The 27,693-nt window shown below is 37.6% G+C and overlaps 1 protein-coding gene across 2 annotated transcripts in view; it reads right to left on the reverse strand.

Moving 5' to 3' along the window:
• Grm5 (glutamate metabotropic receptor 5) overlaps positions 1-27,693 on the reverse strand; it is a 455,620-nt gene that overhangs the window by 97,080 nt on the left and 330,847 nt on the right. For both annotated transcript variants that reach the window (XM_059271812.1, XM_059271820.1), the window contains exon 3: positions 22,098-22,333. In XM_059271812.1, the coding sequence (XP_059127795.1) occupies positions 22,098-22,333 (236 nt within the window). The remainder of the gene's footprint in view (positions 1-22,097; positions 22,334-27,693) is intronic.

A 27,693-nucleotide genomic window follows, 5' to 3' on the forward strand; every position in this document is an offset into this window, starting at 1 on the left:
CAATACCTGTTGTCGGGTGCACTGCATTCATCACCTCAACTCTCATAGCAAATGTGCAAACTGAGCATTATATTTTCCCTAGTTTGTATGAGAAATGTTAGGCTCACAGACAAGAAAGCAATGATTAATGACACAAAACTAATACATAGTAAGTTAGAATTTCAAAATCTAGTTCAAGGTGATCCTGCAGGCTGCTCTTTCTGAAATTCACTTCTATTCTCTCTGAATTGTCATTAAACATTCAATAGTTACACTTATAAAAGCCATTTCCTATACATGAGAATGGAAATGATAATCCTGATTAACATCTGAGAGCATCTGAAGAGCAAATGAGAGAACATATATCACATATTTGACAAATAAGAAGGGTAAAATATACTAAGAAACCAATACTATAGTTTTAGCTTAGCTATTATCAGTTACAATGCTTTTTGTATATAAGAAAACTGAGACATGTATGATGAGCAACTTTCCTAAATGATAGAAAACTTTTTAATTCATAAAGCATTGCCACCATATAGAGTTAAAGCCCTCCATATGGGCTAAGACTGTGTTAAAAGAACATGGAATGGTATAAGAAACATTTTCTGAAAAGATTGTCTTTGAAACTTAGTCTTTGCTTAACTGCCACATGCATGCCATCAGTGCTCCAAACAAAGTGACATTCCCTGTAACCTGTCCAACTGATGTAATTTGACATCTTACATGGAAGGCAGATCCAGTAGCATGAAAACCACTAAACTAAATCTCCTCAAGTCTCCTCGGTGATGTGGAAATGGGTCGTGGTAGCGACAGACTCATTTCTTTCTGTTTCCCATAATTCTTCAAAGCTCAAAATTGGTTTTAGTGATGAGCATTCTTTCAAACACAGGTTTTATATTTATGGCAAGCAGCATATCCTTAAAACATTATTTTCGAAGCTCGGATTCAAATTATGATACTTCATTGGTCAGTTGTCTTTGCTTGACCAACCGGTTAACTTCTTTGTGCTTTAGCTTACACAAATTCAATGTGACAATAGTAATGCTTGAGGATGAAGAGAGATCAGGTGACTAAAAGAATAAAATGAATCTATAAACTATTTTATAATTTTGACATTAGTAGTTTACAATATATTGATTTGAAGGTTATGCATGCCAGTTCTGCAGTGAGCTGAAAGCTATCTTTGTGAAGCAGTTAAAAATATACTCATGACTGCCTAAGAAAAGAATTTCTGTCTTGAGGACCTAATTATTTTTGGAGATCAGGGTGGGAATGTATCCTTATGTGGTAGTCTGACTAGTCTCTTTAAATGTTTTTCACCTCTGTCTGTAACGTTACTGTTGTGTAGCTACTTACTCCAAAGTTGAAACATTTCTCTGTGGACAGAGTAAAGAGGCTCTTAAGACTCAGGAAGCTAACAGATCTTACACGGCACAAGAAGTTTATGAAAGTTATGAAATACACAGCATCCCTCCTTGGCTTAATATACGCAGTAGGCAATTCTTAATATAAGTAGTAGGCGTCTAGGGAAGATGCTATTCTTTGGTGGGTAATTGTGATAAAACTACTTTCAAGTTGGGCAGAGAGCACAAAGAATCAAGGACAAGCCATCTGAGAGCAGAGAATACTTGTTGGGGAACAGGGAATCTCAGGTTGGTCATGTTCTATGTGCTATGGGGTAACACACATTCTTAATGAGTAAGATATGTTAGTGTCAGGCTGTCCCCCCAGGAGCTGATAAGCTACATAATGTATTGTAGTCCTTGAAAGCAGCACATATGGGATGGGATCATGAGAACATTATGTTAAGGGTTGTGTGGAGTTTGCTGTGGTTAATAAAACATACAGCTGAGGTTCTGCTGTCTACCCTGAAAGAGTTTGTTTATGTAAGCGTCTACAATGGAGAGTGACATGCTGATTCTTGCCTCTGTACTAATCTCTGATTTGGCAGGAAAATTGATGAGGAGGATGAGGTGGAGTTGTGGGCTTGCCATTTCTTACATCTGGCTGAAAATAGAGGAAAGAGAGCACAAATTAGATCTGTGCTAAAAAGCCCTTCCTGGCATTCAAAAGTCTAGATCCATGGACTGAATCATGCCCTGAGGCAGAAGAGAACCAGGTTAAAGAGAAGAGGCTACCTCTCAGGTCTGAACATTAATACAAAGGAGGGGAAATCACGTGAAGTTTCTGGCCTTAATATTCATTCAACAAAGTAAATTGTGATAAGAGAATATTTTGTATCTGAACTGTCTGAATTAGAAAAACATGTTTTAAAATGCCAGCTTAAGCATTGAAGATGGGACTATGTTTCTTAGGAGAGTTAAAAAAAAGAAGCCAAATTAAGAAGGATATTAGGATTGACATGAGGCTTTTGGGACTTTGTTGAGGTGGGAGGTGAATTTTAAGGTATAGGAAAGATTATGGCACTTCTTGATTATTTAGACCAGCAAATAAATAAGGAGTATAAGGTGCTAAAATACTCAGGAGGGGATGAAAAAGAGGGAAAGCAGTCAATGAGGTATGTACAGTTCACTTGAAGGTGTACATGGCAAGACTTGAGCCTATCTGGAATTCCTAGGGGAAATATTTTGACAGAAAGCCAAATGTTGTACTAATGAGCCTCTGGAATACTTAGAAAGGCTTTGGAAGGTGTTAATTCTGAGAAAGTTAACTAAAAAGGGGAAAGGAATAGCACAGGTGAAAAAGATTAAGTTTATTCTAGGGGTGGTCAGCTATCCCTCCAAAGTAAATAATCCAACGTTATCTTGTGTAAGTTAAGTATCTTGGGTTGATATTTTTATGCCACAGCAACATTTCAGGAGCCATGTTTTCTGGATGGGCAGACAATGGCCATGGTGCTCAACTGGCCATGAAAGAACTTGGAAGTAGACTGAAATGGACAGTGAGATGGAGAAGAACATGCCTTCTCTCTTTTTGCAACACAAGCAGGGCTGAATAGTGCAACATGTCCAAATAAAGTCCAGGAGGCGGGAAGATACACAATGGCGCTGAGGTGATACCCTGTTGCACGAATCCTAATTATAATAAATCCTAGTCTTTATATATTCCTAGTCTTATAATAAAAACCCAGATCCAGATATTGGCATAAGTGCTGAAAGATCAGAGAGACAAAGGAACAAGCCACAGCCATTTCTTCTTTTTTTTTAACTTAGTCTTAATTTTCTATTTTGCATACTAATCACAGATCCCCCTCTTCCCTCCTCCTGCCCCTCCAGCATTCCACCCAACAACCCATCAACTATTCCCTCAAACAAGAAGGTAAGGCCTCCCATTGGGAGTCAGCAGAGCCTGGTACATTCAGTAGAGGCTGGTCTAAGCCCTTCCTCCTGCCTCACGGTTGTGCAAAGTGTCCCACCATAGGTAATGGGCTCCAAAAAGCCAGCATGCACCAGGAATGTATCCTGATCCTACTGCCAGGGGACCCCTTAAGCAGATCCTGAGTGAGGTAACCCAGACTCAGAAGGAGAAACATAGTATGTACTCACTGGTAAGTGGATACTAGATGTAAAGCAAAGGATAAGCAAACTACAATGCACAGCTCCAGAGAAGCTAGCTAACAAGGAGAACCCTAAGAGGGACGCGTGAATCACTCCAGGAAGGAGAAATAGATGAGATCCCCATGAATAAACTGGGGATGAGGGGTGGGCAATGGAGGGTAGTGGGTGGGGGATAAGAACATAGGGAATGGGATGGTCAAGCTGGAACAGGGACGGAGTGGGAGAGCAATGAAAGAGATACTATGATAGAGGGAGACATCATGGGGATAGGGAGAAACGAGGTGCTAGGGAAATTTCCAGGAATCTACAAGGATGACTATTAGGATCCTGCCCTCACTCCTGCACATGTGCAGCTTGGGGTCTTGCATCTTATGTCATCAGTGGGTGCTGGCAACTACACAATCTGTGTCTTAAAAAGCCTCACGTGGCTATGTGGAGTGAGTAGAAAATTTCTTAATAAAGAAAAATGGAAAAAAAAAGAGTTCGGTTGTTTATATATGTTTCCAAACCAGGTGTTTTATGTTTGCTGTTTTCCAATGAGAAGGGATTGTTAACTAGTTAAGTCAGTCTATGGCATAGCTCATGGAAAGAGATCTGTCAATACTTTCTTTGGTTAGAATTTCATAAATTCTTTTTTTTCTAAAAAAATTTTTTTTAAAAAGCCTGATGCAGACCCCTACCCTCTCTCTTTGTTCTCTGCTATCTCTCTGTTCCCTGCTCTGCTCTGCTCCTGCCATGTTTCTCTCTCTCCAGGCCTGGCTCTCCTCTCCTATCCCCTCCTTCCTTCCAATAAAGCTCTAAAAACTAACACTGGGTTCTGTCATGACTGTGACCTTTCCACGTGGTAACCAGCACCGCCACCAGCGTGGTTTATCTTTCAGTGACCCCAGCTTAGACTGCTAGCAATAGTGGAGAAGTTGCCTGAAATGGTGAATCATCAGATTGGTGACTAGCCTAACTGTCATCATAGAGCCTTTATCCAGTAACTGATGGAAGCAGATGCAGAGATCCACAGCCAAACACCAGGCTGAGACACAGCCATTTCTCACCTCGCCAACTCCACTAATCCTGTGACTGAATATCCCTGAGTCCTCAGCTGAAAGGCCTCTAGTTCCTGTCTCTTCACACCTTATATGCCTTTTTTTTCCCAGCCATTTGACTTCCTATCTCAACCTTCCTAGTGCTGGGATTAATGGATTAAAGTTGTGTGCCACCACTGCTTCATTCTGTTTCTCTCCTAGACTGGATCAATCTCCTATAGACCAGTGTGGCCTTGAACTCATAGAGATCCACAAGGATCTCTGCCTCCCGAGTGCTAGGATTAAAGGTGTGTGCCACCACTGCCTGATTTCTATGTTTAACTCTGTGGCTGTCTCTGTCCTCCGATCTTCAGGCATGCTTTATTTCTTAGATTATAAATATATCACTGTAGTACCCCATGAATAGGAAGTAGGGTGGCTGACAGAGAAAGACAATGGATTATAGAGCTGACAAAGCAGTATCCCCTGTCCAGACTGCTGTACTTTGATGGCACAATTGAAAGAAATGAAGATCGTTGTGTTGTGTTTTTATAATGTTGTGTTTTTAGTATACCCTTAGCTCCTGAATTGTGAAATTAATTGATGGCAGTGGACTTTGAAAGATCCTGCCCACACTCTTTAAAATAGAGTTTATTATTTTATTATTCACGAATAGAATAATATAATTCTAGCCTCTGAGTATTTGCTTTGGAAAACTGGTATACAGATATGGGAAACTCTAGAATATAAAAACAGAAATACACATATACACACATGAGAGAGAGAGAGAGAGAGAGAGAGAGAGAGAGAGAGAGAGAGAGAGAGATGGTAAGAGGGACATGGAAGGGGTTAGGGTGAGGAAATGAAACTGGAAGGGGAAATTAATATAATTATATTTGAATTTCAAAAAATACGTAAAAGAAAAAATTGAATTAGAGGTCATATATGTGTAGGAAATGGGCTCTTTGAGAAGCTATAAGGTGATTATAGATCCCAGAACTAGGGATGGGTTATTTGTCAATGAGTTGTTGACTAGAGAGACTCCCAAACTCCCCAAAACCACAAAAGCTGTTTCATTGTGCTCAGGTCACATTTAGGTAAACTTTTGTTTCCTCTAGTATTTGTACATGTACATATATCAACAATTGGAGAATGGAATATGTATTTGAAAGAGAAAAAGGCAGGGGCCCATGGAAGCGTTTGGGCAGAATGAGTGATATAATCATTATATAATAATCTCAAAAATATTTTAAGGCTATGTCCTATATTGTTTTCATGACAGTACTAGACGCCAAGTCCTTGTTTCTAAATATATTGCACAGTTTGGCTGTATGACATTGTGAAACAGGCTGCAACTGAACTTAACTGCTGTCCAGTTCAATTCTGAAGCTTGCAATTGTCTTTGAGTCAACATACAAGACCAAATGTGTCAACTGGTATAATAGTGGGAGAGTGGTTATGGGTGCAATCAACCAATTTTCACTTTCATTTCAAATTCTGTTCTACAAGAGGGAATCCATGTTTGATACTATATGCCATAATAGCCAAATGCTCAGGCATAAATAAAAGAAAATAGTTCTGTATCTCCAAGGATTAGGGAATATCTTGGACAATGGGGCAGAAAGCATATAGGATCTGAAGGAATTGCATTGTTTTGTAGTTATTCCCTTTGGAAGGTGAAGAGGGAATCCTAAGGCTGAATAAGTTAATGTAACTTATAAGTCTAAGGCAGCTCGTCCATATACAAGAGTCATGGGGCCCCTGCCTGAGGCTATCTAAGCAGGAAACAATTTCCTGGGAAGAGGAGATTCTGGTGGAGCTATCTGTGAGTTGCAATGAGGTTTTATGTATCTATCCCCACGCTGGAATGGGTTTTTTATGACGTGGTTGCCTTTGAGTCACCCATACTCCTGGGTACCCATCGTTTCACCAAGGTAGACATGGTTAGCCTATTTTCCTTGGTCTGTTATTGGTACCTTATACACAGATGTTACTTCATGTCTCACCAGGAGGTCACACAACTTGTTTTCTCTTATTAGTATCTGCTATCAATCTATTTCCAAAAATCAAAGGTGAAAAGTAACGACTTGAAGAACATAGTGGTTTATATAAATTTTAACAACACGTCACACCCAAAAGGAACAGATTTTAAAATATATTTTGGAAGACGTTAGGAAGAGAAGCAATTAAATTTATTATTCACCTTGCCATTATGAATATGTATTGTTTTCTTATAAGTTGGATGTCAATGCCCTTTGATTTACAACCCACCAGCTAAAACAGAGAGGAAGATTCCAGCTGCTGACATCTTGCCGTTTAGCCAGACTGTGGTATGCATTGATTTGCTCATTTTACAAGCATATATTGAGTACCACCTACATATAAAAGCAGTTTTAATCAATAGAGTTCTCAGACACTTGTTATACATATTATATATGATAAAATGAACAAAAATATTTCATACTAACAGAGATATCAATCTTTTGTAGATGCACAAGGTTTAATTTATTTGGAATTGCATAGCCTGAGACTCAAGTTTTTTAGGCCATTTATTAGTTATATAATGTTGAAGAAGCCATTGACACGCTCTAAGCTTTTATTTTTCTACTAGTAAAGGCACATGCAAGGTAACTATTTCATAAAATTGAATGGAATACAAAATATGATTGTGTAGAACCTAGCAAGCAATTGCTTAAAAATGTTAATTATGATAATGATGGTGGTAATGAGACCACTTAAGTTTTGTAAATTATCAAATTAAGACAGTGTAATGTGTATATAAATAGGCTTCATAGAATACCAATACCACTGCTAGTTTTGATGAATTCTTCACTTTAGATTATATAAGGCTGTCCAATCCTGTCATTCAGGAAGTTGAAGCAGACTCAGTCTGCCATGTAATGCATTCCCTGACTCCTAGGCAATGAGAATTTAACAAGTGTTCCCTATAGTGGAGAACCTTTTCAGAAACCTAGAGAAAGTTAAATAACACAAAGGCAGGGACAGTATTTATTGTAGTGAAGATTGAGAAAGGCTGTACCCAAATTTTTAAGAGTGGAGTCCTGTTTCTGTGAAAGCATTGAGAACCAGTACAGGCTTGTATCTTTGGTCCTCTACCTGCTGGGACACTCTTGGTAGAGCCACTGTTTTTCCAAGTAGTAATTAAAAAGTTATATTTAATTTAATTTACTTAATATAATATAGTTATCATTAGTTCATTATGATTGCAAAAAATAATCACAATATGAGTTAAATTGTTATTTAGAAAGCAACCTGCAATCACATGGATAAACTACTGATTATATAAGTTTTAATTCAGTGATTACTGTTTCTTTCCAATACTTAGTACCTTGGATCTATTTGGTATTAGGTTTAAGTGCATAGTAATAGTCCAATAGCGTAATAATATTTAAGTTGTATGAAAGCAAAATCCTGGAATGGGCATATAAGAAACAGCCTCAATATGGCCTATTAAGTTAAATCTGTGTGGTAAATAGTTTGGCCTTGGCCAAGAGGTCTATTCTTGGTCTTCAGCTTCTGGGAGATCATTGATACCATAACTGATAGAATTGTCTTTAATTAGGGTTAGATATAAGCCAGACAGTCTTAGGATGAGGGCTGGCCATGCCAGAAAGAAAAACAATTTTAGCAGCAATATTCTTTAGGTAGGGGCTTATTTTGCCATGAGAGCATCAACCAATCATGTCTACATAATGTAGCCCTTATATAAACTTTGGACACTGACATATGGAGAAATTTTCTGGTTGGGAATATTCCAAGTGCACTATCACACGCTGATGGTAAGAGTAATGCATTCTACCAAGAAGATAAACTCCACATTTAGAACTCCAGAGCCATTGTTTAAAGTATTTGGGTGACTTTAATTCGATTTTTTCTTTTAATAAACAGTAGTCACAAGTTTAAAAAAACAAAAGCTGAAATCTTGAAGGAAAAGATTTCCTGATACATACTGTTTGAGAAGGAAAATACAGATGTCAAGTTCAATTCACTTGCTTAGCTTCCCCCCTTCCTGGAGGCAGATGCCTTGCACCCTGTAGGTTTTTGGGTTTTTTTTTTTTTGTTTTTTTTTTTTTTTTTTTTGTTTGTTTGGTTTTTTTTGTTTTTTTTTTTTTTGGCCAGGGAATAGTACCTTTCAATTGCCTGTGGCTGAGTCTGCAATTCAGTTTAAAGAAAGAATCTATTGATAAATCTTCCTTTCTTTCTGGTCTGCTGAATTAATTTAATTAAGTCTTTACTGAGAGTACAAAAGCCAGCCCTTGTCCATATCTGCTTTTGTGCATTCTCTGATGACACTGAGAAAGTTAGTGGAAGGAAAGATGATAATAGAGTAACTTGGATAAGGGACTGACAATGTCAGCTTTGGAGAACGTCTGACTAGTAAACTTACCATATGCTGCTGAGAGGGTTAGTTAGAGCATGATGTGTAAGAACACAATCCTAACCACAGTTGGTGTTTTGTGATTTTAAACTATCCCACATTTGAAATAACACACTCCATCTCATGCCTATGCTTTCTCTTGTGTTCTGGAAACAGAATTGGGTTCTGATGGCACTAATTAAGAAGTGGCCAGTCCTTGACCTAGCTGACTCTAGTTTTTTGTTCTGACTTCATCTTGTTTCTTCACATTACTTTTTGCATTGTCTGAGTCTTTCTCCTCTATAGTTGACTTGGATACCAAGAACAACAGGTCCGACGGATGAATATCTTAGATGAAGAACAGACACAAAAAGTAAGCAACAGAGATATTTGGTATCAGCAAAGCCCGAAATGGCCTACTTTGAAACAATTGCCTAAGGCAATAATAATATCATGATCAAACCAAGATGACTTGGAATGAGTTCATTCTTGCCTTTCTTTCTTTTTACTACATAACACTGAGGTCTTAGGTCATTAGACCTTAAATCTTTGAAACGTAGTTCTCCTGAGAACACATCCCATTTCCTTCCTTGATCACTGCTCCTTTATCTGCTTTCAGGGATTGGTTGGTGTGGTGGTTTGAATAAAATGTTTCCCAAGGTCTTGGCAGGCAGTGTCACTGTTTGGGGAAGCTTAGGAGGTGACATTGCTGGAGGAAGTGTGTCACTGGAGGCAGGATTTGAGAGCTTAAAGACTTGTGCCATTCCAACTTCGTTCTCTCTGCTTCCTGCTGGTGTTTCGATATGTGAGCTCTTGGCTGCTCTTGCCCTCACGACTACACCTGCTTCCACAATTCCCTGTCATGATAGACTCTTATCCCTCTGGAACCATAGCTCAAATAAATTCTTCCTTCTATATGTTGCTTCTGGTCATGGTGTTATTACAGCAATATATATATATGTAATAAAGAGGTCAAGCATATCTATTCTGTTTGACTCTTGGATTTAGCCATGCCCCTCTCCACCTATTATAGTAGCACTAAGAAGATATTACTGCTAGGGAATCAAAATCTAAATTGCCGTTTCTCAATGTTAGGTAATAAGGCACAATTTTTTCAAACAATGCCTGTATTGCAAATAAGAAATGATTTTATAGTTCAAAGTATCATCAATGGAATCAAATAAACAAATTCAAAATCAAAGAGACTCATTCCTCTCTCCCCACATTAAAATATTATACTAGTAATACCTGGCAGGTCTCCCCCAGCAACAGATTAAATAGCTCAAATGCCCAAGATCCAGAGATCCACATGTTCTAATGTTCAGGCAAGTAAGTTTATTATCTTGATTTTGCTGAGAAAAGATGTAACAAAACAGTCAAAACTTGGTCTCAGGTGATAATATGCCCTACTTTCACTCTTTTATACAGAGAAATGCAGGGGAATAAAAGAAATGCCCTTCCTCATATCCCACTGTTTGAATCTTCAGTATTTCTGCATTCTATCAAAGATGTTCCACATACCCTCTTTGAATCTAGTCCAAGTATCCTTACAAAAGAGTATCCAGTGGGTCCTTTCCACTAAGATCACTGTTTTAGATTACTACCGATATTATTAAGTACTAGCATGTGTCTGCAGTAACTTACATTGCATTCAGTATGCCAAGCTCCTTATGCCTTGGTGCTACAATCTACAAGGAATGATTCAGTGGTTTTATTAAGAACAATAATTACAAAACAAAATACCTTCCTGGAAAAGAAGAGATGACTTTTAGTTTAGGGAAAAGAGAGCTATAATAACTCTCCAATGACAAAGCCCAAACAAATAGAGAAAAGCCAAGTGGAATTCAGGGTCTGCGGTAGAGAGCACCAAGAGATGTCACGAAAATAGAGCAGGTGTGAAGCAGATGGCTCCTTTCTAACCAGGTGTCTTCACATGAAACCTACAGGCACATATTCCTTAGCTAGTACTGCCAAGAGCTCTAGAAATTGGAAGCAATTTTTACAGGTTAGAACAGAAGTGGAAATAGTTGATGATGCCCATGACTACAGTGCTACAAAAGGGTGAAGAAGCAGCACTGCTAGTCAGCTTTGAATATGCTGAGTTACTTAGACATAACATGGAGCTTGTACGAGGCAATTAGACATGCCTGACTGTTGCTTTCTTATTTGACTTGCATTCTTTGGGAACAACATTTACCCATTGTCTTAGTTAAGGTTTCTATTGATGCAATGAAACACCATGACCAAAAGCAAGTTGGGGAGGAAAGGGTGTATTGGGCTTGCATTTCCACATTGTATCCCATCAGTGAAGGAAGGCAGGGTAGGTACTCATACAGGGCAGGAACATGGAGGCAGGAGCTGATGCAGAGGCCATGGAGGACTGCTGCTTACTGACTTGCTCCACCTGGCTTGCTCAGCTTACCTTCTTATTGAATCCAAGACCACCAGCCCAGGGATGGCACCACCCTCAATGGGCTGAGCCTTCCTTTGTCAATCACTAATTAAGAAATTCTCTACAGGCTGGCCCACAGCCTGATCTTCTGGAGGCATTTTCCCAATTGAGGGTTCATCCTCTCAGAATACTATAGTCTGTGTCAAGTTGACACAAACTTAGCAAGCACACCAATTAAAGTAAAATACGCATGATCTCCTAACCTGAAACATTTATTATAGCAAGTCTGCAGTTATTCTGTAAGTGCACAAACATTTTTAGGTTTTTTTTCTTCTGTGATGGAGATTTTATGATTTCCATTTATTTCTCTTCATACAATGCAATTCTTAACTGATTTTCATTTTCAGAATTGTTGTTTTTGAATTTGTTCTGAGTTTTAGAATGCTTAGTGCATTTCTTGAGGAAAAATGATGCTAAAGAAATATTCCTAATGGTGACACAATTTATTGAATTTTTATTAAGTATTTAAGATTGCATGGTATGTGGTGTCCTCTCACAAATTCTAGAAGGTGGTTGGGTTTGAATTAAGTCATGAGGCTAGGGCGTTCACAAAAAGGTTAGTTGCTTTAGAAGTGACATGTGGTCCTTTTCTCTCTGTCTTCTGACAAGTGAGAAATCAGTGAAAAAAACCATCTGCATGCCAGGAAATATAACTGAATTCTCATCAAAACCCAACCACACTTTATCATGGACCTCCTCTATTCAGTGCTGTGGCCAGACATTTCCCTCCTAAGCCATCTGCTAAAACCCTATGTTAAGTGCTCATGGCACATTCTTAGGGGCTTTTTATTAGGTGGACATTTAGTATTATCTCAAATTTGCAGCTGAAGAACCTAAGGGATAAGACTTTAAGTAACTTGTCTTATATCATAGAGGTATTAATTTGAAGACCTATATAATAAATCTACCTTTTCAAGTACCAAAGCTTGTCAGAAACTACTTTGCTACCATGCTACAGTCAATTTAATAATATTCATCATGTTTGTTAATATGTAAATCTACCCTATATTGGTATAACTTCTGGGTCCAAAGGACTCTGTTGTTATATCTGAAGATGCACATTAGGGAGACTTCATTAACCACTTTGGCTTCTCATTGATTCCATACAGCTTCTAGCTTTCTAGTTGCAGTCAATAATTTTGTGAACGTATTTTTTTATTACCACTATACCACACTGTAATCTTTCTCAGATTTCTCCTAGTTATCTGTAAACATTCCCCTTTATAACTTCAAACTTGAAATATTTTAGCAGACCTTATCTTCCTTCTGAAGAATCATTCCAATGAATTCATTTCCCTATGTTCCTCATTTTCTATTAAAATTTCATCAGTCATCCAATTTTGAAACCACAACGTGACCTCTGCTCACTCTTTCTTTCAACCCTGCTGTATCCTTGGGTGCTAAAGACCAAATTCATGTCTTCATGCTTATGTGGTGATCATTTACTGATTGAGCCACATCACCAGCCCCAATACTTCAACCACTCTCTATTTCCTATGAATTTTGTATTTAAAATATCTGCAGAAGAATTAAAAACATCAGAAGGAAGAGACCAACAAGTCTATGGATTTTGTCCCATTATTCTTAATATTAGCTCATGATCTTGCTTAATGGATTTTTGAAAAAAGGATAATTTGATAAAGAAAAACAGTTAATTTTTTCTTTATCAAATTTAAATTTAATAAACACCCCAGATTCCTTTCAATAATTCATTAAATGAAAATAAATCATGTGCCATTCAGGGACTGTTTAGTATCTGTCCTGATAATCATGAAGCCTCTAACTAATCTGTACAATATTTTGGAAGAAACAGCTTAAATATCATGGATATATTCCAAAAGGAAGTAAATTGTGAGTCACTGGGGAGTTGCTATAGCAACAGATGGATCCTATAATTTTAGTAGTCACTTTACTCCTTGACTGGCATTTATACATTTTGACAAAAGCCTGGTAATTGTTATCCACTGGGAAAAGCAGAAAGGTAGCAAGTCCTGGTCATTAGTAACTGCTATGACAACCATCAAACATCTAGTATCTTAACACAATACAAGTGTATCTTTTGCTCACATAACAGTTTGAGGCCAACTGTGAAGCTCTTGAGTCTTCCAAGTGACTAAAGAACCACACATCTATCACATGATTTTGGCTCTCCTGAATGCTTATTTTCAGTCATATGTACGTGGGTGAGAGTGTGAGTCTAGAATCTCTAGTGAGTTTTTAGGTATCATATCTATAAATGGCACAGACCACTTCACAACATATTCTGTTGGCCAATACTAGTTAGTTACTGCAAGGTAGGCTTGAAAATGGTGCTTTCCTATGAAATCAGAAAAAAAGGAATGAATTTATGTAGCATCTATTCTATCTTGGCCTCACCACCGCTCTAATACATGAAGGAATATGATATCTGAATCTGGGAGCTTTTCTTCAGAATGGAGTATCATTAAAGAGACATTTCCATTACTTTGAATGGTAATAGCAAAAATTCTCAAAAGATAAAGTTCCTTGAAATAGTGACCAGATCATCTTTAACACCATTCCAAAGGGATACATGTTTGAAGATATACAACAGTTTTGCATTGCTATTCATTCTCAAACTCAGAAATTTCACTATGCATCAAACAACCATAAGTTTTCCAGTTTGTCTCTGTTTTGTTGTCTTCTCTCCTTATGTCAATCAAGCTAATCCCTTCCTGTCTCTGAACATGACAGGTAAGCTTCAAAACCCAATGAAATGTGAGGTAGTTTGTGGACTAGAATTACATCATTACCAGCCATGATCAAACACAATTCCTTTTCATAATAGACTCTTCAATTCTAACTGTATTTTCCTTTATTTCACACTGCTATCTCATATTCTCTGCTCTTCCCTGAGTTTTTTCACACCCACAATCCTGTTCCATTGTTCTCAGATACTCTGAAGGGCCGTGATTCCTCCTAAGCAGATTTGTCCATGACTCTTGCCATATAAACTACACAGTGAAGTAAATGCTCTATTACCTGACAGTCTGTGAAAAAGTGAACCGTAATCAAAGGGACCTCAAAATAGAACACAAATAACAACAACAACAACCCTGAAACAAAATGACAAGAGATTTCTTAAGTCCTTCTTTTGCTCAAATCCTTGGCTTCTTAGTTCTCTGGAGTAAAAGGCAGATTCAATACATAACACCCACAGGGCTCTATGAGAACTAAACTTCTGTTACTTCATTTGCTGCTTTCTACTGTTTTCACACATCCAACTCTATTTCTTACACTGGCCTCCAACTGTTGCCTACAGTATGGTGACTGCACACCTCTTTAGACTGTATTTCTGTAATTTCTTACTTCTGGATCCTTTTTCTTGTGGATGCCAGCATCATTCACTCATCTTCTGGACTTCATGCAAATCATTCTCTCAGGAAAGTCACAGCTGACCACTCCATTAAAACGGCATCCTCTCAACAGTGTAAATCCTATTTCTGGGTTTCCTCTTTCTCCTATGATAATCTATATATAATATATAATTTTCACATCATTTTTGTCTTTCTCTCCTGTCCATTTATAAAAAAATTTCTCTATGATTGTAACTATATTTATCTATTTTGTTTGATGCTATGTAGCTCTGACATCTAGGAAAAATGAGTGGCAAATAACAGTCACTCTATATGTATTTTCTGAGGCCATATATAACTCTTCTTGTTTAATACTGTATTTTTAGTTCTTGAGTAGAACTTAGATGCTTTGATGTCAAATACCAGATCATACATTCTCTTTGGATTCCACCTCTGATTTGCCTGATGTTGCAAATACTTAATTATACTTTATTAATGCAAATTATCTTTTAAAAAGTCAAGCTTTTTACTATGATCTTCTCAGTGACCCTGGCTTTGATAGACAGTTGTCCTGTTATTTTAGTGTCATGTCACAGCTGTAGTGGACAACAGTTCCTTTATTTAGTAACCATCTGGACTGGGAGCCATTCTCTACAATTTTTAAAGGTTGTGGCACTGGCAATTACTAAGATGTTAAAACAGTAGGCCAATCATGGAGGCTGTGGAAAGGACATCCCACATAGTTGCCACAGTTTTGTAGATGAACACATTTATAGCAACTAGTACAAGCAAAAAATATATTAAAATTGATTTGGCTCTTGTCTATGTGCTCATGCAGTGGCACTGGTTACAAGTAGTGTCCTTTATTGTATAGCGTACATTATTATAAAGAACAAGTCCTTACAAAGGCAGTTTGTGTGTGTGTGTGTGTGTGTGTGTGTGTGTGTGTGTGTGTGTTATAGTCTATCAGTGGTTTTAGGTTGAATTTCTTGGTAAATCTACTATTTTACACAATATACCTTCTGCATCCAGCTGCTGATTCAGTCTCAACACCCTCTTTTCAAAATGCACATTGGATTCAAGTTTCAGTCCTTAGATTCTTCTTCATTTGAGGGATAGCTTCTATGTCCACATATGTGGCTTTCATTTGGAATTTCTTTGAATAATTTTTGATGATGGGTATTTATCAAGAAAACCACATGTACCAAACACCAGAATAGATAATTGGATACATAATTACTCCTGTTCCGTAAACTCTGGTTTCAAAATAAGAATTCAACCAGATTATTTTTCTTTAAATATTATTATCTGGGGCCTTAATGAGAAATCTATTATCTGGTATTAAGTGTGGCATTTGTTTCATTTTATTTGGCTCTTATATTTCTGTTCTTAAATTCTAGCAGCTCTTTCTCTCAGGTAATCACCTCCTCTCAAACATCTAATTTACCTTTTCTGTTATGTTTTCAGCTTGTGAGATACCCAAGTATTCTGAACAATAGTTACAACACTAATGAATACTTTGCCAAGTAAATAAAATATGAAATGGTGACATAAACCTAGGTCATTCTTCATGGGCCGGGACCTAAGTGGGAGGTAGCCAGGAGATGAGAAGATAAAGACAGAACAGGTGGGGTTGAGTGGTCTTACATAAAAGCTGTGTCTTATGCCAAGCAAGCTTATTAAGAAGTACAGTCCCTTATATACTATTTTCAGGAGAGAAATGAGACAAAGTCAGCAGAAAATATCATTCAGTTGGGACCAAGTCAGAGGGAAGCTAAATCAAACAATATTGCAAAAGGGGAGCACAGGGTTTCTCAAGAACATTAAAGACCAGGCACACAGTGACCTTGAGACTGATAACCATAGTCCTGTAGAGTGAGACAAGCTGGGTTCTCAGGATCTGAAGTCACAGCTCCCCCAAGGCTCTGGCCCCAGGCCATTACTAGTTGTGACAATCATATTCCTGGTTTTAGACAACTCACTGCATTCCTTCATGATACACCAAGGTCTCAGGGAATGCCTTGGATCCGCTCAGCTCTCAACAGAATGGCATGTAATTGTGATAAATGAATAATAATTGGCATACTCTAAGTCACTCACTTGAAACCCTTATGAGACATATTCTTTAGAAAGAATGTAGACTCTAGCTGGAAACTCACTATAACATAAATGCAAACATTTCCAGCTCCTAGACATACTTTTGAATATGTAATCAATGATGTAGTAGATACAGTAAATGCTATGGGTGGATGCTGCTGGTGCTGGTGCTGCTGTTTTCTGCGTAGTAAATTACTTTGTGCTGTAAAGTAACCATATCAATAGCTTTTGGGTCTTTAAATGTAAAATAACTAATAATGTACCTTTACTATCATTGATTCATATAATAGCACCAAACCCTATAATTTTAGTAATTCTGAAAATGAACTTTAAATTTACTAACCACATGACTTATGAATGAATATACACTAGAATATGCAAGTTCATGAATGATGCTCTATCACATTGGTACTTAAAGTAAGCCAGTGACACCTGAGGTGTTATTAAATCAGGTTCTGGATGCAAGCAATTCCTAGAAAGCTTTGGATTTGGACACAGAAAACCTGTAAAGAAATTAAATTGCTTTCAGCTTATTAGCTTATGAGTTAGTACATACCATGTTTGTCTTTCTGGGTCTGGATTACTTAACTCAGGATGTTTTTTGTTTGTTTGTTTGTTTGTTTGTTTTTCATTTACATCTATTTGCCTGCAATTTTTTTTTTTTTTTTTTTTTTACCGCTGAGTAATACTAAATTGTGTAAATGTACCACATTCTCTTTATCTGTTCTTCAGTTGAAGGGCATCTAGGTTGTTTCCAGATTCTGGCTATCATGAATAATGCTACTATGAACATGGGTGAGCAAGGGTCCTTGTGGAATGATTGAACATCTAATATGGGGATTTAACAAGGCAACTCCACATAGTTAAAAAGGAGGTTTATTTTGGGGTAGCTTACAGCCAGCAAAGGGGTTGGTTACAGCATCCCGGAGAGGTGAGGTGCAGTCCAGTGGGGTTCTCTGGAGAACTCTGAGTCAGTCTGCCATCCATCATCCAGGATCATGAGGAACCAAGAGGCCTGGCATGTCTGGATCTCAGCTCTTAAGGGCTCCCATCTCGGCCCTGCCCCAGGGGCAGGTCATAGGTAGACATGACAGTTATCAGAAGCCTCACTATGGGTAGTACTTCCAGATCAAAGCTGGAACAGCTACCTACTACAATCATCCTTTGGGTATATGCCCAAGAGCGGTATTGAGGTAGATTGATCCCCAATTTTCTGAGAAACCACCATACTGATTTCCAAAGTGGCTGTACAAGTTTGCATTCCCACCAACAGTGGAGGAGTGTTCTCCTTACTCCACATCCTCTCCAACACAAGCTGTCATCAGTGTTTTAGTCCTTAGCCATTCTGACAGGTGTAAGATGGTATCTCAGAGCCATTTTGATTTGCATTTCCCTGATGACTAAGGATTTTGAGCAATTCCTTACGTGTCTTTTGGCCATTTGAGATTCTTCTATTGAGAATTCTCTGTTTAGATCTCTTGAGAATTCTCTGTTTAGATCTGTACCCTATTTTTAAATTAGGTTATTTGGTATTTTGATGTCTAGTTCCTTGAGTTCCTTGGTGCAAGAGAAGCTCCCAGGAATCCACAAGGATGAACTCAGCTAAGACTCCTAGCAATAGTGGAGAAAGTACCTGAACTGGCCTTCTCCTGTAATTGGTGACTACCCTATTTGTCATCATAGAACCTTTATCCAGTAACTGATAGAAGCAGATGCAGAGATCCACAGCCAAGCACTGGACCAAGTTCCAGGAATCCAGTGGAAGAGAGGGAGGAGGGATTAAATGAGCAAGGGGGGTCAAGACCATGATAGGGGAACCCACAGAGACAGCTGACTAGAGCTTGTGGGAGCTGAGGGACTCTAGACTGACAGCTAGGAAGCCTGCATGGGACCCACCTAGGCCCTCTGCATGTGAGTGACAGTTGTGTAGCTTGGTCTGTTTATGAGGCCCCTAGCAATGGGACCAGGATCTGTCCCTAGCACATGAGCTGGCTTTTTGGAACCTATTCCTTATGGTGGGATGCCTAGCTCAGCCTTGATGCAGGGGGTGAGGAGCTTGGTCCTGCTTCAACCTGATATGCAATGCTTTGTTGACTCTCATGGGAGGTTTTACCTTTTTCTGAAGAGTAAATGGGCTAGGTAGAAAGGAGGTAGGGAAGGTAATGGGAGGAGAAGAGAAAGGGGAAACTGTGGTTGGTATGTAAAATAAATTTTAAAAAATTAATAAGAGAAAAGAAATTTAACCTGTTCCCCTTCAGTGACCCACTCGGTTTTAATGTTCAGATTGGGGGTTATTGTTGTGATACTACAGGGATCTAAGAGAAATAAAATGATATTTGTTTCATCATGTTTATTAAATATTTGCTATAGATACAAAGTTTCTAGGAATTTGGAAAAGTAAAGATAAACAAGGAAGCCTTTTTGAAAAATATAGGAGTCTGTAGAATGATGACTACAAAATGTTTTCATGACGATGAAAATGTGGAAATACTTTGTATGTGTTGATATAATACAACAGGAAAGAATTCTTGAGACTGCAGCTGCTCCCATGTAGATGATGATGAGCCTGCTGTTCCCCATGTTGTGAATGACTCTGTGAAGAAGTAACTATATCAGCAACTCCCAGTTCAAAAGGTGAGCCCCCTCTACCCAAAGGTAGCATAAGCACAAGTGATGAAAAAGCTTACCTATAAAATGGATAGATGTTTATTTTGGTGTGAGGAAATGCTGAGAAAGGAAGCAAAGGTTACAAAGAAGGAGAGATGTCCTATCATACAGTTTCAAAAATTGTTGTGTATAAGGTGAGAATTTTGAATATTGGTCTAGAAATTACTCAGATATGATGGAGCTAGGGATGATCCATGCTAATATTTAAGTTGTTGCATGATAAATGCAGCAACAGATAAAGGAAGTGATTGAAAAATAAATATTTTTAGGGAGAAAATGCTGTGGAATAATGCTTTTGTACACTGGTTTAATGAAACGCTGATTGGCCAGCAGCCAGGCAGGAAGTACAGATGGAATAAGCAGACAAAGAGAATTCTGGGAAGAGAAAGTCTGAGTCAGGAGACTCCAGCCCACCATCCAGGGAGCAGCATGTAATGACACACAGGTAAAGCCATGAAACACATGGCAACATATAGATTAACATAAATGGGCTGAGTTTAAGGGCAAGAGCTTGTCAGTAGTAAGCCTGAGCTAATGGTTGAGCAGTTTTAATTAATATAAGCCTCTGTGTGTTTACTTGGGTCTGAGCAGCTGCAGACTGGGTGGGACACAGGAAAACTTTCAGCTACAAGAAAAGGATACTAGAGTTATATAAAGCACAGGAAATGGCCTCAGGTGCTGAGAGTACAACCATGCTCCTCGCTGCCACTCTGCCAAAGTAGCTGCATAGCCACTTGTCCACAAGCACAGAACAGAAAGAGAAGAGAGATCTATCCACCCCCAATCCCCAGTGAGGAAAGGAGTGGGTCATTCTAAAAGAGTGTAGAAGTGTCAAAAACATAAAATTAGCAATAAAAATTAAAATTGTGAAGGATCAGTGGAAATGTTGCCTATGCTCAAATGCAAACTTAAAAAAAGGAAATACATAAGCCTTTGCAGATTTAGGCAAGAAGCAACAGGAAATTAAATAGCAGAGAAGCAAACATACTGTTAGCCCATGCTTCTGTGATTTGGGGTTTCATTGACCAAAGCAATGTACTACACTGCAGCTTTCCTTCTGTGCTGGCTAGCTTTATGTTTGCTTGACACAATCCAGTCATTTTGGAAAAGAGAACCTCACTTGAGAAACTGCAACTCCACATCAGATTAGCCTGTAGGTAAGCCTATCATGCATTTTCTTAATTGATGATTGATGTGGGAAGTCCCAGCTCACTGTGGATAATGCCTTCTCTAGGCAGGTGTTCCTGGGGTATGTAAGCTATCAGGCTGAGGAAGCCAGTAAGCAACATTCCTCCATAGTCTTTGCATCAGTTGCTCCCTCTGGGTTCCTGACTTGAGTTCCTGCCCTGATAACCTTTGATGAAGGACTTTGATATCAAAGTATATGCTAAATAACCTCTTTCCTCCCCAAGTTTCTATGGTTCCCATGTTTTACCACAGCAGTAGAAACCTTAGGTAATGTACCTTCCCTTCCCAACTATCTGAATAAGAATCAATAAAGTGACTATGTTCTTGTTTTGTCAAATAATGATAGAGTAAGCAAGCACAAACCATCTCTACTGTCTTCATCATTTCATGAAAAGAATAAATTGATAACAAAACTCAGGATGAACATTATCTAAAGGAGACTGGTTGATTAACTCACTGTTTTCCTTATTTTGAAGCAGGGATGTGGCAAGCTGTCTGCGGGCTAGAATCATCTTGAGTTACAATGACAAAGGCTGACACAAACTAGTGTTCTCACAAGATGAATGAAAGAAGTCCAGTAACTGTGACATTCAGTTTCTTTGCAAATTTGTGCCTGGTTCTTATTGCACAGTTTGGGATAAGTCATTCTCCACAAATTCATTATCAATTTTAACAAACTTTGGTGAAATTGACCAACATATTAATTTTAGCTCTTCCTGGCTATTAAAATCAAGGATCTTAGGATGCATTACATAAAACCAAATCTTTTGCCTAAACCTTATATCACTCACAACATTGGCGACATGGAATGGCAGTTTTTCTCAGCAGTATTACCTCACTTATAAGATGCTGAAATTTTGAAAACAGGAATGAGCTTTCCATATCTTAGTACCCTTTTAACTAAAGCAATGATTTGTCACATTGTTGAGCTCTTGTAAGTACTTGCTTAACGACTGAACAATGGCTTTGGTGGGGTTATGTTTCCTAAAACATTATAATTACACACTTCAAACTTCCTGTTACTATTTCTGGTCTATTTGTAGGAGTAGGAAACAATCCTTCCCTTTGACCTTTATTCACTCATTCTTTAGATATATGTGCCATAACCTTGCTAACTGTTCAAGGTGATAGAAATGCATAGTGCAGCTTCCCTGCCTTCAGAGATGTCAAGAGTAGTTTCACTCTGGAGCTAATTTATATGATGTTTCTAGCACACTGCCTTACAGAAACACATTCCATTTTTTGAATGCTATAAATAGTGGTAATTTAATTATTTAAAATCTCAATAGAGTAAACACTTGCTCAGCTATGTTTCTGTTAGTGAGAATAAAACCTGTTTATCGCCATTAAGTGGCAATGCCCACTCTATTTATGGAAGATTTCTGCTCCCTGACAAATGATGGTCAGTATCCCCATGACACAGTTAACACAAATTGGAGCCTTAGCCTTATCCACTTTAAATGAAACCACACATCGGCTTACTGTTGCAAGTCTTGTTGTACTTGCTGTTCTCCTGCGCAAACCCTTCCAGCCGGCACTGAAAGCGGTGCTGCCAAAATTCTTGAAACCAAGGGTTTCTGAGGTTTGTTTCTGGCCGGAGTTTCAGATAATAATCATCAAACCACTTGACATCGGGAGACTGGAGCTTGATGGTAATTCCACCGACAGCTTCTCGCTGATACCCATCTGTCACGTCATACCTGTCAGCCCAGCCGTCACTGGGGAAACAAACAAACAAAAACAATCCCTTCAGCTTAGAGCAAAAATATTCCAGGGAAATGAATCTTTCTCCTTTGAGATACCCAGTGTAAAGTGGCTGCTTCCGGACTCACAGAGATCCTGCATTCCTTGCCAGAGGTGACTGTTACCTACCAGCCTATTAGAGGTAAAACGCAAGGCAATAACATGATGGAAAATTTGGATATCAGATGCCAGAAGGCTATAATCTTACCTTGTATTATAGAGGAAAAGCTGGTATTTTAATGGAATTTTACAGATTGTAAAATGCACTACAGGGCCGGGCGGTGGTGGCGCACGCCTTTAATCCCAGCACTCGGGAGGCAGAGCCAGGCGGATCTCTGTGAGTTCGAGGCCAGCCTGAGCTACCAAGTGAGTTCCAGGAAAAGGCGCAAAGCTACACAGAGAAACCCTGTCTTGAAAAACCAAAAAAAAAAAAAAAAAAAAAAAAAAAATGCACTACAGGTTTCACAATTTCACCATGCATAATTTTCCTGTATATTTAATAACTAAATTAGTTCAACTTTAAATATATTCTTTAATTTGCATTACAGCAATCATTGAAGAATAATAAAATAAGATTAGGACATAGTTCCACAACATACACAATATTCGTTAAAATACACTATGACATGATATTATTGTTATTTACATAAGAAAAATTATAATAACTTGTTAAATGTTGAGTTTTAATAGTCTGATGCTGAAATATTTATAGACTACAGTGAATACACTCCTTGCCAGCCTATGGAACTTCTTAAATGCATTTAAACATATGTTAGAAATTATATATTTGCATGACTTCAAGAAATTAAATGATGGGATATCCATGACAATGAGAGGGAACACATCTCTTAACTCACATTCACACCAGGACTCTCACCTTAAGAGATCAGAACAGAATGAGGAAACGTATTCCAAGTTTGTGTAGAAAGTAAAGGAAACACAGTATTGGAAATCAAACACAAGAAAAGACATTAAAATTAAATAGTGTGTCCTGTAGCAGCTAGGAGACTTTGATTTGTCTATCCTCTTGTCCACTGGAGCACACAGTTGATACTGGCTGTCTTCTGCACCAAGAGATACTGTTTTTTTCTTGAAGACATGGAAGTTCTCTTTAAGGAAATATATCCTCCAGTGCAGTTTTGACAATTCAAAAAACTAACACCAAAGAAGCAAAGAAGTAATGTGGAGGGAGTTGAGAGTTAGCACGGAGTGGTGCCTCCTGAATGCACAGAAGGAGGTTGTTGAATTTAAGAAGCTGGTGGAGTACAAAGACTTACATTATAATCCATTGTTTACTTTATCTATATTATTTTCCACTCACTAAATGTTTGTGTCTAATATAATAATTTGGTTATAAAACCAGTACTGGGAAGACAACTAATTTAACAAATAACATAACAAAAGAATGAATATTTTAAAATATGATATGCCACATCAATTCTGATTTAAATACTGATAATTAAGAGTTGCTGCAGAGGTCATAGATTATCATTAGTGGATTACAGAGGTTACCCACAATGACCTGAGTTATTTCCCAAGGCAAAAGGGTGGAAAGGGAGAAAAAGAAATATCTAACAAAATGAGCCAATTCTTGTCCTAAGGCTCTTTAGGCAAGATATCTTATTAAAGTTATCTACGGAGCAATTTTAAGAAACTTTTGCAGCAGATTAGGGAACAAGAAGGAAAGCAGTGAATGTGTCCCAGTGTTGAATCTGGATACATCGCACAATTATCTTCTCTCAAGTTTCTCATTTTCAGCTCCAGAAGATTTTATTTAGAGCTGACAAGTTGAAGTGAAGTGGGCTTGTTTACCTCAATCTCTCCCTCTGTTGTTGCTGATAGGAGAGTGTGGGGCTCACTGGCACCCAGAAGCTGCATGGGCGAGCTGCAAAAAGGACAGGAAGCTTTGTCTGTCAAGCAGAGTCCCCTTCTCCATGCATATGTGAATTCAAATTGTTCCTTTGGTTAATGTTAGCTCATTCTTATGTAACACGGTGATTATGAATGTTATATAAAAATGTGAGATGATAATGGGCTCAATTTACGCTTCACAATCCATTCATTGAATTTAATGGAGTTTGCAAAAAGCTGGTCTTGATAAACTCTCTTGTGGGTAGTGTTTCCGTTGATGAAAAGTATCTGGAATCAAGAATGTTAATTTGCTCATCTTTGACTTTGTTCTTTCATTCTTTGTTTTTTTTTCGGGTATAAATCTCATTTTAACAATTTAGAAGAAGATGTTTTGTCATTGGCCTTGTTAGCTCATGTTGTAAATTTAAAATCATTATGACCCAGATACTCCCATTTTTTTAGTAAAATACAAAACAACATGGAGTTAGTGTAGACACAGAAAATTATCAATAACCATGAGCTCAAACAGGTTCATTCTTTTTGGACTTATTAAGAATATCTGTCAGGTAAGTTTTAAGAATATTTTACACTAAATAGGTACTTTATGCACTAGTGATCAGTTACTGTGATTGCTACAAATGAGCTTTCAGATTTGTCTAAAGTGGCAGAGCATTTTATTTATTATTATTATTATTATTATTATTATTATTATTATTATTATTATTTTGTTTGTTTGAGACAGAGTTTCTCTGTGTAGCTTGGTGCCTTTCCTGAATCTCTCGCTGTAGACTAGGCTGGCCTCGACCTCACAGAGATCCACCTACCTCTGCCTCCTGAGTGCTGGTATTAAAGGTGTGCATCACCACCGCCCAGCCTAGATTTGTCTAAAATGGCAGAGCAATTAGATTTAAAAAAAAAATCTAAAAATAAGATACATGTTAAGGAAAACTGAAACTCACTCTCTCACCACCCAGTGCTTTCTATTGCTCTGATAGGATGTGTTCAACATTCTGGTGTCACATTAATCCTTTTTGCGATTCATATTTTACCATAGCAAGGTGAAAAGGAGAGAAAGGGAAGGAAATACCACACGTGAGGTACCTTTCCAAACTTATGGCATGTCTGTTCATCCATCTGTACAACCAATTTCTTTTTCTTCTCACTAGTGGGCATTTTTGCCCATCATTTACCATATATTCCATTTTTTCTTCCCCAATTTTTAAAAGATACAGGGAATTGTTGGTTTTTTGGATCTGTATTTACAAACTCTGGCCTGAGGTATATCAGCAGCAGAGCACTTGCCTAGTGTGTACAAAGCTCTGGGTTTAAGTCTCAGCCCTCTCCACAATATACCTGTAAATTCAACTACTTTCTACACTTCAATTACAATACCCATATGAATGTTGGTTTAATTTTGAGTCATTCATAAATACACAGAGAAGGAAAATCAGAGTGTCCTGACATATTATTCCCATTTGAGGTTGAATGAGCTGTCAGTTCACACAAAGGAAAGTCTCCTTCTCATACTGTATTTACCCTCAGAATTTGCACATTTATATAGGTTTTGTTGGTGAGTTTGCTTTCTCACATGGCCTCCAAGATAGAACTTGTATATGGTGTAGTGTTCCTAAGCACAGGGAAACAGTGGTTTATATAGGATACACATACATCACATGCCTTCCATTCAGGATTGTATAAAATACTCTACTCTGGAAATCTTATAATAGTGAATCAACTTCATATTAAGAAAGAATATACTTAAACAGGAGCACACATAAAAGAAGGCTGAATGTTGATTAGTTGATGAAAATATTGTGACCAGAAGCTTAGAGCAACTTAAATGTTTGCTCTAGGAAAAAAAGTTAGTATTTGCTAATTAAGAATTTGCAGCATGTTTGTAGAACATTGAAGTAAAAAATGAGATTTTACTGCCACTTTTAATTTGATTTTTTGTTCTAGTACTGCTTCTGGCTTGGCTTTGCCTGCAGTAATAGAGTAACTTGGTTATTAGAAGGAAGAAAAGCTTTCCGAACTCACACAGCAAGGTTTAACCAAAGGGAAAATATCCATGCATACACACCTGTTCTTAAAGAACCTCCCCAGTAGACATTTAAAACACTTTATTGTCCTAAGATATATTCTATTTTTAGTTGTGTGCATGTGTGTATGTGTGTGTGTGTGTGTGTGTGTGTGTGTGTGTGCATATGCATACTTGTTAGTGGAGGTGCCTGTGGAATCCAGGAGAGGGCACAGAATAATCCAAGTCTGGAGTTATAATAGGTAGTTTATGAGCTGTGTGATGTGAGAACTGAGAACCAAATTCAGGTCCTTTGAGAGCAGCACGTGATCTTAACTGTTGAACTCTCTTACCAGCTCCTTATATTATTTTATTTCTTTCCTGAAAACATCTTAAAAGCATACTCATTCTACAAAATTTCACTTTCATTCTTTTCCCAAGATTGTATTATGAAAAATATACACTTCTACTCAAAATCTACTCTTCTTTCTTTTCTCTTCTCTAATCTATTTCCATTATTTCCTTATAAATGATAATTCATGAAAGTTTGTTCCCCTTTAAAGAATATTTTAAAATTTTCTATAATTCAGATTTACAGATTTGGTACTTTTAATAACCACAGGAAAGGTTCTTGTTTTCAGAAATGCCATTGTATAAGTTAAGCTTATAAGTACCTCAACATTAGAATTATTTTAACATTAAATTAAATTATTTGTATTAAATTATCTGTAATTTATTATCTGTCATATAATTATATGTATAATTTAATTTAGATATGTAATATATTCATCATATTATATATGTATACACACATAGCCTCAGAAAAATATTTATAAAATCACTGCAGGCCTTATAATAACTAGATTTATCATCAAAATTTATTTTGCAAAAGCATGGACAATCTTTAATGGATACATACTCACTGGAATAAGTGAAAGTAATGAAGAAAAATACAAATCATCTAATGTTGAGTAGAAGAGCTAAATAATTTTAATTTTTTTGCTCAAAATAAAATTCATTCCTTTTCTCATTTTAGAATCAATACTTATTTTAAGTTATTGCTATTATTTCCCTCAAAAATAGAAAAACACATACAGCAATGAACAAATGGATTGGTAAGTCTTTAGTGATAGAATCAATGCTGTACTCCCTACAAAGCATTGATTCAGTATGGATTTTGAGTGTCTCTTTTTGCCAGTCATTAGAACCCAAACTACACCCAACAGGAAATCATGAGCTCATTATGTGTGACCTGCCTGAATAGGCATCACCACCATTGATCCACTGGAATTTATTCATTTTTCCTTCAGATTCAGCATCCTCTTTGCTTTTTATCTAATTGACTCATAAACAGGCAGCTCATTAGGTTTCAAGTCTCTGAATCATCATTTAATGAAAATTACATTCCTGTTCTGCCTTCCTAACATTATTCCTTGATCAATTAGTATTCTAAATGTTTCCAAACTC

The sequence above is a fragment of the Peromyscus eremicus genome, chromosome 1 (genome assembly GCF_949786415.1).
Source record: "Peromyscus eremicus chromosome 1, PerEre_H2_v1, whole genome shotgun sequence".
NCBI lineage: Eukaryota > Metazoa > Chordata > Mammalia > Rodentia > Cricetidae > Peromyscus > Peromyscus eremicus.